This window comes from Sylvia atricapilla, chromosome 19 (genome assembly GCF_009819655.1).
Source record: "Sylvia atricapilla isolate bSylAtr1 chromosome 19, bSylAtr1.pri, whole genome shotgun sequence".
Taxonomy (NCBI): Eukaryota; Metazoa; Chordata; class Aves; order Passeriformes; family Sylviidae; genus Sylvia; species Sylvia atricapilla.
In genome coordinates, this window is record NC_089158.1 from 3,650,829 (window position 1) to 3,663,348 (window position 12,520).

General features: G+C 49.8%; 1 protein-coding gene across 1 annotated transcript in view; it reads right to left on the bottom strand.

The window, feature by feature from the left end:
* Nucleotides 1–12,520, bottom strand: part of LOC136369605 (discoidin domain-containing receptor 2-like) — a 58,313-nt gene that overhangs the window by 2,674 nt on the left and 43,119 nt on the right. Inside the window, exons 9-16 of the mRNA XM_066332524.1 lie at nt 11,843–11,935; nt 11,200–11,357; nt 10,754–10,949; nt 9,388–9,632; nt 6,874–6,995; nt 6,324–6,521; nt 2,970–3,204; nt 736–885 (exon numbers count right to left, since the gene is read on the bottom strand). Coding sequence (XP_066188621.1) covers nt 736–885; nt 2,970–3,204; nt 6,324–6,521; nt 6,874–6,995; nt 9,388–9,632; nt 10,754–10,949; nt 11,200–11,357; nt 11,843–11,935 — 1,397 coding nt within the window. The remainder of the gene's footprint in view (nt 1–735; nt 886–2,969; nt 3,205–6,323; nt 6,522–6,873; nt 6,996–9,387; nt 9,633–10,753; nt 10,950–11,199; nt 11,358–11,842; nt 11,936–12,520) is intronic.

The window sequence follows — 12,520 nt, forward strand, 5'->3', positions numbered from 1 at the left end:
AGAAAAAACACTTTTTAGAGCTTATCTACAGCACAGCTTGGCAGAATGATTTTACTTCTCCCTCTCAGTTTTTAGGCTCACTTCTTTTAGGCTCTTGGCTAATCATTAGTATTTGGGAGATGGTGAGTAAACCCCTTATCATTTTATTTCCCTTAATTCTCTGGTGCCAAAGGTGAATTTTGGGGAGAACTGTTCTGAACTGGCACTCCTCAGCTTTGGGTATGGAGGAGATGGAGTGTCCTGGACCATCACTAGTATCTATTGAGGACAGCAGCAGTGGGGACAAAATGACACAAAAGCCCTTCAGCAGCTGGAGATGGCCAAAGGCTTCTTGGCATGTTTGGAGATTTCACAGGGAGAATCTAATCCCTTGGAGACTAACAACTGCTCCTTCCCACAACTCCCTCCTGCTTCCTCATCTTTCAGAGGCAGTGCTGGTGGGAGAGTGCTGACAGATGAAAAGAGCGAGAGGATTGTGTGGGAGAGCCTGGAAAAGCTGAACACAGGGCAGAGTGAAGTGGTTTAGAACAGGAAATAAGCAGGACAGGGCAAAGGGATTCTTCCGGTGGGACTCTGAGAGGAAAACTGGTGCAGTGAGCCCAGGAAAGAGGGAGGAGAGGCAGGGCACAGGTGAGAAGCTGAGCAGGAGCAGAGACTGCTGCAGGTGAGGTGAGGGCAGCAGGGAACATCCAGCTGGATGGGAATGGCTGAGTGAAGGAAGGTTTGGTTCCTCACCTGCCTGCCCTGGCTGCGGAAGAACTCCCCGGTGTTCTCGATGACCTGCTCGTCCGTCAGGAGGCTGTAGGGCTGCTCCTTGCACAGCACAAACATCTCCCACAGGGTCACCCCAAATGCCCACACGTCGCTGGCCGTGGTGAACTTGCCCTGTGGACAGAGAGGATCTGCTCAGCCCAGGTGCCCACTCAGCAAAACCCCCTCAAGTCTGCACGAGGATGCACCTGGGGAAATGCTCCAAAACGAGCCAGCACAGCAGGTGAGCTGCTCCCAGCCACACACACGGGGGGTGACAGGGCTGTTTGTAGGGCAGCAGTAGCACCCGAGGGTCCCACAAGCCCTAAGAAGGTGCAGTTTTCACAGGGGCAAAGCTTTGTACCAGGGAGCAGGTCCCAGAGACAGCCAGAGACTTCTGTCCCTCCTGAGAGTCTGTTTGCAGCAGAATAAAATAAACTGAGGAAGGGGGGATATAGTCACTGCCTACCTCCACCCAAAACAGCAGAGCTCACAGAAAAGCCTTTGAAAGGGAAGCCCTTTCAGCCCTCAGGGTGAAAGCAGAGCCAGAGCAGACTCCAGACTCTTAGAGAAAGGCTCAAGATAATTTTGATTTTTGCACATGTAAGAAGCCAGCGACACTCTTCTTGCTGTCCCTGTTTTCTGTCTTCAAAAAATGTGCCCAAACTGGCTGTGTTTGGAACAATGTGTTTCTGGAGAAATAAAAAGATGATGATTGCTCAGAAAATAACACAAAACACTTGAGGGGCTGGAGGGCCTGTTTGGGCAGAAAACATCCCCAGCCACACTTCACCCAGGCTTATCTGGCAACCCTTGCAGTCTGTCAAGGTTTGGAAGATGTTCACACGGGGAAGATGGGAGTGATTTGTGGTTTAGATGCAGCCATAACCAGGAAAAGAGGGTGCGTTTTGGAGAGCTTGGGCCGGGCAGCCTGTATAGCAGAGGTAGCTACAATTTTTCTGGGTACTTGGAGACCATGTTGTAAGAAAGTAACTTAGCAACTACTACAAGGAAAAAAAAAAAAACCTCTTTAAATATCCTCCAGACTGGATGTATTTGGGCTGTAGAACAATCTCCTGAGGGTAGACAGCAAGACCCTTAAACATGAAAAAAACCCACAACTTCAAACCAGACCCAGCACTTGAAACTCAGGAAGTTTTGTCCCTGTCCCTCTCAGCTTCCTTACGCAGCTGGGTGAGTAAGCAGAGAAAGGCAACTTCCTTAAAGTTCCAGCAGGAATGGCAGGCATTTATGCCCAGATGAGGCCTGAGGGATGTGATGCCATCCAGAGAGACCTGGACAAGCTCAGGCAGTGGCCATGAAAACCTCAGGAGGTTTCATCAGTCCAAGGGCTGGAGCTGCCCCTGGGTCAGGACAAGCCCCAGGATCAATCCAGGCTGGGCTGAGCAGAGGGAGCAGCCCTGGGACAGGGACCTGGGGCTGCTGTGGGTGAGAGCTGGAGCTGCCCCAGCCCTGAGCCCCCTGCTCTGGGCTGAGCCCCAGCCTGGGCAGCAGGGGAGGGGATTGTGCCCCTGTGCCCCTGTGCCCAGCTCAGAGCCCAGCTGCAGAGCTGCCCCAGCCCTGGGCCAGCACAGCAAGGACCTGGAGCTGCTGGAGACATCCAGAGGAGGCCCCAGGGGGATCAGAGGGATGGAGCAGCTCTGCTGGGAGGAAAGGCTGGGAGAGCTGGGAGTGTTCACCTGGAGAGGAGAAGCTTTGGGTGAGCTCAAGGTGGCCTTGCAGGGCCTGAAGGAGCCTGACAAGAAACATGGAGAGTGACAACTTACAGGGGTCTGGAGTGCCAGGAAAAAAGGGGGATTGGATTCCCACTGCCAGAGGGCAGGTTTGGATTGGATATTGGGCAGGAATTGTTCCCTGGCAGGGTGGGCAGGCCCTGGCACAGGGTGCCCAGAGCAGCTGTGGCTGCCCCTGGATCCCTGACAGTGTCCAAGGCCAGGCTGGGAAAGTGGAAGGTGTTCCTGCCCATCCCTGCAGGAGTGGGACTGGGTGAGCTTTAAGGTCCTTCCAACCCAAACCATTCCATGATATTCTGTATTTCCAAGGCATATTTTCCAGGATATGAGTTATGTGCAACACAACCCCATGGATTTCTCACCAGGGGCCACATGCAGCACAGATACTGGTGGTGACTGGCTGGCACACAGCTGTGTCACTGCTTCAGGGGAAGGAAGAACAAGAGGCTTTGTGCAGTGCCTTACCAGCAGGATGCTTTCCCAGGCCATCCAACGGATGGGCAGCACAGCTCTCCCCTGGATCCTGTAGTAATCCCCACTGTAAAGGTTCCTGCTCATGCCAAAGTCTGCAATCTTGATGGTGTAGTTGTTCCCCACCAGGCAGTTGCGAGTTGCCAGATCCCTGTGCACAAAGTTCAGAGAAGCCAAGTATTTCATCCCCGAGGCGATCTGGGTGGCCATGTACAGCAGGTTGGAGTGGCTGCAGTAAAGGAAAATATAACAAAGAAAAATCAGTGGAGTTTCCCCACAATCAAGACTTTATTGTATTTGATGTGTTAGTGACCTGTTGTTTTATTTTCTGCCATAACAGTGGAACTAAACTGTCTTGTTCCAGGGCACGAACAGCCAGGATCCTGAGCTGACTAAGCAGGAAGAGACAGGCTGTCCCTGAAATTCAGGCCTGCACAACCTGACATCCTTTAGATTTATTTTTTTCAATATCAAACATTAATGTCGAGATTTTCAAAGAGTTCATGCATCAAAGCAGCAACTTTTTGCAGAGAGACATGAAAAATTAAGTTCAGAATCTCATATCTCAAAAACCACTTAGCCTGGTATTTCAAACACCACCACTACTGAATGAGTATATTAACATAAGTGTGTCACTTCACATTAAAGAGAGCTGACTTAAATTTGCTAAACATTACTGAAAATAGAAACAGATGCATTTTCCATCTAATTTAATTTTAATTCCTCCATTAGCTAAATGAAAATTGGATTAATAAAGCTGTAGGACACAGAGAGAGTTTGGGCCATCAGACTCTCAGCATTCTTCCCACACTTTTGCTTTGTGCTGCAGAGCCTGTTTCCCACTGCTGATGCTCAAACGCTTCACATGACCATGGGCTCATCAGAACACATCTGATAAACTGCTCACAGTTTGTATGTTTTCAGTAAAGGCCAGAAAAAGAGGTCTTTGCCACCAGAACTCAAAGAAAAATGAGACTATCACAGAACCATGGAATGGTTTGAGTTGGAAGGGACTTTAAAGACCATTTTGTTCCACCCTGCCATGGGCAAGGATACCTTCCACTATCCCAGGTTGTTCCAAGCCCCAATATCCAGCCTAGCCTTGGACACTTCCAGGGATGGGACAGCCACAGCTTCTCTGGGCACCTGTGCCAGGGCCCCACCATCCTCTGAGTAAAGACTTTCTTCCTAAAATCTAATCTAACCCAGTCCTCTGGCAGTGTAAAACCATTCTCCCTGTCCTGTCACTATCTGTCTGTATAAAAAGTCCCTCTTCCTACTTTTTATAGGCTTCAGAGCACTAACTCTTCCACTCACCTGTCCCCTGATAACCTGGCTGTTGGCTGTGGTTCCCTCCCTGCCTGGGGCTGCTCTCCCCATCTGAACAGCCCCATCTTTCCTGTCCCACCTACATCCTGCAGGGTCCCATCATCAGCTTCCTCTTGGTTCCTGCCCCCCTGCTCAGGTAGTTCCCAAGACTCCACACAAGCAGCTCCATCAGCAGAGGGACGGGATGGGATGGGACTGAATGGGACAGACTCCTCAGCAGAGTCATTGTGGTGCCTCAGGGCAGCACCCCAAAGGCAGAGGAGCACAGCTGCCTTTGGAAGAGCTGCAAAGCTGATGGAGAAGAAGCTGGGGGAGCTCAGCCTGGAGAAAAGGAGGCTCAGGGGGGACCCTGTGGCTCTGCACAAGTCCCTGACAAGAGGGGACAGCCGGGGGGGTCGGGCTCTGCTCCCAGGGAACAGGGACATGAGGAGAGGGAATGGCCTCAGGCTGGGCCAGGGGAAGTACAGGTTCGATATTGAGGAAAATTTCTTCACCAAAATGTTGTCAGGTCTTAGCACAGGCAGCACTGGACTCATCACTCCTGAAAGGATTTAGAAGCCACGTAGATGTGGCACTTTTGGGACATGGTGGCTTTGGCAGTGCTGGGAGACCATCAATGATCTTCGAAAGCTTTTCTAACCTAAATGATTCTGTGACCAGACAGCCAGAGACAGCAGGGAGGTGCATTTCAAATACCAAAGAGCCATAAGGACTTAAGGATGTGTGATCCCTGTGCATGAAAGGGCTGGTCACCACCTCTGATGCACTGAATCCTGGCTCTGGGAGACAGCTGGAGTGGCTGGACCCTGTCACATCCATCAGACACCCACAGGCACAAGGAGACTCAGGCTGCTCCTAGGGCAGGGGCACCTCTGTCACTGCCAGGACACAACCCCTTCAGAGCTCCCTCCTTGTCACACTCTCTGCCTGGGAGGGACAAAAGGGGAGGCTGAAGGATCAGTGAGTGCCAAGTAATGGAAAGCAAGGAAGAACAATGTGTGTGACAGTGTTGTAGTCGTTTGAGAAGAAAAGAGGACATAAAGAAAGAACATTTTGAGGCTTTGGCCAGGAAAAAAAGCCACAAGTCTAGAGGTGAATGAGGTTTCAGGTGGGTAGAAAGGGCAGGAGACTGGAGAGAGCTGGAACCTATTTCTACTCAAACACAAATCCTCTCTCCTCCTACAGCTCCTGACTGCAGGACACCAGGTTAACACTCCTGACAGGACCACTGACAGGTCCTGGCAGCAAGGCTGGTGTTGTCTGGCCATGGTAAGGCCCAGCCACCTCCTGTCCAGCACATCAGAGCTGGTTCTGCCTGCTGCCTTGTGCCTGAACCACAAATCCAAGTAATCCTTTGGGGAGGAACACACCAAAGGCTCAGCAATGCTGCAGCTTCTGGTCAGTGCAGGGCTCCTTATCAAGCAGGATATATCACTCCTACATGACTCTCCTCTGAGGAAAGCATTTCTGCAATAGCAGAGATGCTTTTATGGCAAATTTAATCCTTCTACTGAGGAGGGAGACAAGTGCCACTGCTGACAAAAAGTGGTTTTCTTTGCCAAATATTCTCCTTCTGTTAGCTGATGAAATCTCCTTACTGAAGCTCCACACTCAGTTCCTCTCATGCAATATTTTTTGGACATCAGAGAACATATGAACCTTCTTAAAAGCCTAAGAGACATCTTAATTTTTATTCCCAAAATTCTTGCTGTAATGCAACTGATTTGATTTTCATATCAATGAAATACTGGATGCAAGCCCACTAACATAAAGAGATGGTCACCTCAATAAATACACCTAAGATGGTCTCTGTGACCAGAAGAGCTCTGTCAGGGACACTTCAGGGGTACACAGACCTCCAGAGGCCTCAGGAACAGCCCCACACCAAGCAGGACTGGAGTCCATGTGCCATGGCAATGGCCAAGGCTGCAGGAAGGTCCCTGCTGGGAAGGCACAGCAGATCAAACTGGCAGCTCTGTATTTCTGATTTATGCCAACAGGACAGGCAGCCTCTCTTACGTGACACAGGGGATGTTGTTTGAAATGGCAAATTTGCTGTAGATCTCCCTCTGGGACAGGAACTGGTTGAGGTCTCCATTCTCCATGTACTCTGTTATCATGCACAGGGGGTCGTCCCGCACGCACACGCCCAGCAGCCGGATGATGTTCGGGTTCTTCAGCCGGGACATGATCTTGATCTCCTTCAGGAAATCATTCCTTGTAGAACAGAAAACACCTTTGAATCCCAGACTGTTCCTTTGTCTGAGGACAGCACAAGGGGTGTGTTCTCAGTGCAGAGTAATTTACACTTTGCATGCACAAGGGTGAAAACGGTTCTGAGCTCGAGTTCAGCACTGACCTCTCCCAGCAAACAGGATTAACGCAGCATTTCAGGCTGACACTCCACTTCCCCTACCTCCTACTCCCTGCTGTGTCCTGCTCCTTCCATGAGCACATGGAATATAACCCCACAGACACACGACACTGCCACAGCAGGCCCCAGGGTTAGCCTGTGCTTGGGGAGTATTTGCTTTCCTCCCCAGCTGGCTGGCACTGCAGGTGCACTTACCTGGCTGTTTTGTTGACATCTGATCTCAGCATTTTCACTGCCACGAGGACCGGCTGGTGAGTGAATTCTGAGGATGAGACTCCCAGGAATTCCAGCAGGCCATCAGCTTCACAGAGGTGCACCTGTAGGGCAGAAGGCAGAGGCAGCTGTAAGAGCACACAGAGGCAGAAAAGCAGAGGAAAACAGCATCACAGCCAGGTCACTGGCTGGTCACTGCTGGCAGAATGAACAAGTGAATCATCTGGTGAAGGTGACACAGCTGTGACCAGAAATGACCCAAGAGCTGGCCCTAGATCCTGACATAACATGTCCAGGATGTAGAAGCACACAGGGATCAAAGCCAGATGAGTCCCCAACACACTGGATTTATTGCACAGGGGCAGCCCAGTTCACCCAGCACCTACTGGGGATGTTCAGGAAGGCCCCTGAGCCTGCATATGTCTGCTCTGAACTAAAGCATCTCACACACCCCAGAACCATCAAACCATGGCCTGGCTTGAGGCATTGCTCAGACTTCACTGAGGAGCATCCAAGAACAACAGCCAGTTTTACAAAATCCTCAGATTCCAGAGGAAAAAAAAGGAGAAATATGTGTCCCTGATATGAACACCTCACACCTGTACATATACCCAGGGATAAATAGATAAATGCTCTAACAACTACACACAATTCCAAATTTCTTCCAATAAATTAATGATTAATAATATAAAATTACTGCCAATGTTGTACAAGAATGGGTGACAAGACACTTAAGGAGTTAGCAGAATGTTCATCTAAATGGAGAACTGGGTGGGGAAAGCAAAGAGACCTGAGGGTGTGGATAGGAAAAAGGACTACAAAAGAGGAGCAGACTGGATATGTCAGTCAAGGACTTGCAGCAGTGAGGGGACTGTAATGGGAGCAAATAATGAATTTTGTATGAAGAGAGCAGCAAGAACTTATGTCACAAGCATGGTGAGGGGAAAAATGAGACAGCAGAGAAAATGGGACAAACCTGCAGAACGGGAACAAAGGTACAAAGATGCTGCTGCAGTCCCACAGAGAAAGAATCTGCTTTGGGGAAAGTACAGTCATGAGACCTGGGGCAGGGAAGAGCCACAGGACTAAGCACAGGTAATTCCCAGGTGATGTGTCACCAGGGAGGGGTGGTGCTGCTTCCTTGGGAGCAAGGAAAACAGAAGACTGAAAGGAAGGAAAAGTGGAGACCTGAAAGAATCAATGAGTTCCTAGGGAGCACACAGCCAGAGCAGTGGAGCAGAGCACGTGACGGCCAGTTTGGGGAAAACTAAGGAGGTGAGAAGGAGAGATAGAAAAAGGCAGTGCAGCACATTTGCAAAAGAGCCTGTGATACATGGAAAGGAACAGGTTCTGAATCCATCCTCCAGGAAAATGGAGATGGGAGAGCCATCTCCAACCAATACAGAGGAGGAGTTATTACAGTTATTAGAAAGACAGCATGAGAGGAAAGGAGAAACCAGAGGCAAACCAATGAGAAAATCCTCTCTGTCCCACTTTTGGAGCACACAGCAGGATGCAGGCAGCAGCAGAAAGGGCTGCACTGACAGCCAGGTGAGGAGGCTGAAGATGTCAGCACCTCTCCAGAAAACAGTGAGTCAGAAAGTGAGGGGACAGGAGAGGGGCTGTGGTAGGGAAGGTGGGGCGTCAGAATGGAGGAACCACAAAGATGGGAACATCATAGAGCAAGAAGCAGTCAGTAAAGGGCTGTGTTTGCCAAAATGTAACAGAGAAGCAAAATTTAAGGCTGTGAGTGAACAAAAGCTGGGAAGAAAAAAGACAGTGGGAAAGTGAGAGCAGGAGAAGGAAAGACCTGCTCAGGATGGAGCTACAGATGGTGTGAAAATGAAGCAGGGAGAGAAGAAAAGGCGAGGTGAAAATGTTGACAGCTTGAAAGGAGCTCAAGGACCAAAGGGAAAGCTTGGCAGGTGACAGATGTGTGCATCATTCTGCCTGAGGCTGCTGACGAATTGGGACTTGAGCAAGCAGCAATGCCAGAAAATATGAGGGTGCCACAGTGCTTGGGAAATGCCTGTCTTTGCTCAAGTCAGCATACAGAGCACCCCCAGAATCCCCATCTGTGACTGGGAAAGCTGTTTCAGCATCTAGGATCGGTGTTAGCTGGACTGTGGAGAGTTTCTAAACCCACATGTCCAAAGGTGGGTGACAGCCATCACATTTGAGATGTCCACAGAAGATGTGAAAGCCTGAATTCCCAACCCTCACTGGGATTTAACAGAGATAGAGACAGCAAACAGAAAAAGTCTGCAAGTTCCTCTCTTGATAAAGACCTCAGTGGTAGTGAGCAGAACCTCACAGCTGCACAAGGCTCAGTGGCTTAGCCTGGGGGTTAATCAGCTTTCCCCAAGGGCAAGTACACATTTCAACTAAAACTCTGGAACGCAGAACCCTCAGTCCCACCGATCAACACCTCAGAAGGTTCCTCTCTGCCGGACACCCCCTTTCTGCTGGAGGAGAAGCAGCAGAGCATGGCTGTACCTCTCCAAACTGTCCTTCCCCCAGCTTCTCCTTGAGGCGCAGCTGCTGCCGGGGGAATTCCCCCACGGAGATGTCCTTCTTGGTGAGGGAGTCCACGGTCAGGGCCGGCACCGCGTACATGTTGTTGCCGGTGACGCCCTGCAGGTGCACGATGTCTGTCTCGGCGTAGTGGGGGACGTTGTTCTGGAAGCCTTGGTGAGGGGTGGACTTGGTCAGGTCGGGCTCAGCGTAGTCCCCACTGCACACTGAGGACAGGCAAAGGCAGGGGAGTCACACGCTCGCTCCCCCAGAACCAGTATGTCCCAGTTTGCTCTCCTCCCAACCCCACAGCTCTGGGAATTTGGCCGCCTGCTGCCTTGTACTGAGACACACCTGCATGGGACACACTGCTCTGCTTTAACCAGAATAATACCTGTGAGCTGCCAGCAAATTCCTGCTCAACACAGCCTGTTCTAGCCAGCCATGAGAGCTACAATTCTTGTCCAGGCAGGGAGACGAGTCTGAAGTGATTCTCTGTTTCTGATTCATCCCAAGTACAATCAGTTCACGTTACCTGACACAGGGATGTTGTTTGCAACATCAAACTTGCTCTGGATTCCCTCCTGCAACAAGAACTGATCGAGGCTTCCATTTCCCATGTCCTCAGGTTGCAAACTCCTCTCTTTCTTACAGCTTATTCACATAAATATGGGATAATGCTTTAGCATTAACTCCCTGTAGGGTCAGTATTACATAGAACATTTGTTCTGCTTCAAATTCACTGGCTCAATCCAATCAGTCTCCCTGTGTAGAATAATGCTGGATCTTAGCAACTTGTCAGTATGAGAAATGCAGCACTGCCCTTCTATTCACCGATGAGCAGTGCCTTCACTGAGTACAAAACCCTGCTGGAAACAATCCCTTCTGTGTGGGTCCAAAAGCTCCCTAGGGACTGGAAGCCAGACACCACGACAATTCCCTGCTCTATTTCCTTCTGGTTTTTCTATAGGAATTCCAAAGGGCCCTAGCTGCAGAAAAAGGTGTTAAAGGTCTTCTCCCAAGAGTGCTGCAGGTAGCATCTCCACAAATGATGTGTGGTTGCTCTGACTGCCCAAACCAGCTGCTAAAAGATGACCTGGGTAATACATAAACAGTCTTCAAATAAAACAACAAAAGGCCACCACCCTCTAGTGAGACTGCTTCTCCAGCTGCCACAGCTCCATGCCAAGAAGTGCCAGTGTTCCACAATACTGCCTGAGGTCCCTGGGTTATTGCATTGCACAGGAGTCAAAGAGGGCAACTTAGACACTGACAAGCAGCACATTTTACAATCTGACAGAAATAATAAAAGAAGAAACACACAGCTTCCGGAGACTGAAGATGTTACCTGAATCCTCTGCACTTTGGGAGAGCTCTGGAAGCTTTTGGAGCAGTGTAGCCGGCTGGTGATATTCCAGATCCAGTGGGAAAGCACGTTCATAGGTGGGATTTGACTGGTGGATCTGGGTCTGGTTGTTGGCAATGGTGTAGCTGTAGAAGGAGAGGCGGACAGTGGCATCTTCTTCCAGGATTCGACGTGGGGCCTGCAGAGGAGAGGGGGGAAAAAAAATTCAAAACACTGAGTGATGCTCAGTTGTTAAGTAATGCCTTGGCTGCAACCACAGCAACTTCCAGTAAAATCTTGGACAGGGCTGGCATCCTCCCCTGCTGTGAGAGCAGCTTTAGCTACTCCATGGAGCTGGGGAAACACTGTGCTTTCCACACAGTTCTGAGCTCATTTGGGTGAATGATTAATTCTGAACTGGTGTCTACAAAATAGCCCCATTGTATTACCTTTTCCAACCTTTTTTGAACATATTGCTTCCAAAGAATGATGATTATAATCATCAGGAGCAGCAGAATAATAGCCACAAGGCAGCCCACAAGGATAGAGGTGTTGGAGTCATCTGCCTTCTCCCCTATCCAGGTGCTGGTTACAGAAGATGTGGTTCCTGCAATCACAGAGAAGGAGAATCTGGGGTTTAAAGCACCAGAGGTTTTCTGTGCCAGCCAACTTCCTACAGTCTGGTAGAGAAAAGATCTTGGACAGCTCCCTGAACACTAACACCAACTGTGTTCACATTTTCCTCTTACCAGAAATTCTCATTTTGTAGGCTCAAAGAACTAAGAACTGTGTAGAGAACTTTTGCAATCAAAGATTGCTGTGAGCAGAACAGATTCCTGTAGTGGATCCATCCTAGAGCAGACAGTGCTCAGAGTTTCACTGGCTCCACATAAATCTCCAGCCCATGTTCTGAGGCAGCCCTGGCCAGCTGAGGCTCAGGGGACTGTCACATGCTGCCCCTGTGCACAAGGCACTGATCAGGCCACCCCCAGATCTCCAGAAATGGAGGGAAAAATCATGTTAACTGGGATGTTCCTGTGAAATTCCCCAACACTTGAGCCATTGGCATGGCCAAGGGGCAGGAGTCCTTACCCCAGGTGCCCTCAGTAACGTTGTGCTCGGTTTCCAGGAGATCCGTGGTGCTTGTGGCTACTGTAACAAACCTGGGATTCACACTCTCCATGTCTGTGGAAGGAAAGGGAGAATGTCAGCCCAACAACCTGCTCCTCCTCCCTGCCAGCAGTCCCTGCTATCCCAATCCCAGCAGGAGGGGGCTGGAGTTCAGACAGCAGACCAAGAATAGGAAGTCTGCAAGGTAAGCAACAAGCAGCACCCAGGTAATACCTCCCTCAGGAATGTCCTCTCACTACAGCTAATTAGAGACTTCGGAGAAGAAAGCTACAGCCACACCTTTCCCTGCCAGTCCTGCTGGTTTTCTCCAAGGCTTTTGTCCTTTTCCCTCCAGAGCCTTTAAAAGCATCTCATGGCATTGACTGCTGCATCATAGTTAGGGAAAAAAAGGTCAGCTTCTATTTTTTAATAATCTGCTAAACTTGATCTCATCATCTCCAGATATACTTGAATTATTCCCAACAAAATACTTGGTAAAGAAAAGCAAAACTCAATGTCATCGCCAGCAGGCAGCTAGGGCAGTGAAGGCAGGTACTGATCTTTTCACTCTGGTGACTACCAACAGGACTCAAGGAAACAGCTGGAGCTGTGTCAGAGTCAGGCTGGAGATGAAGGAAAGGTTCTTCCCCAGAGGGTGCT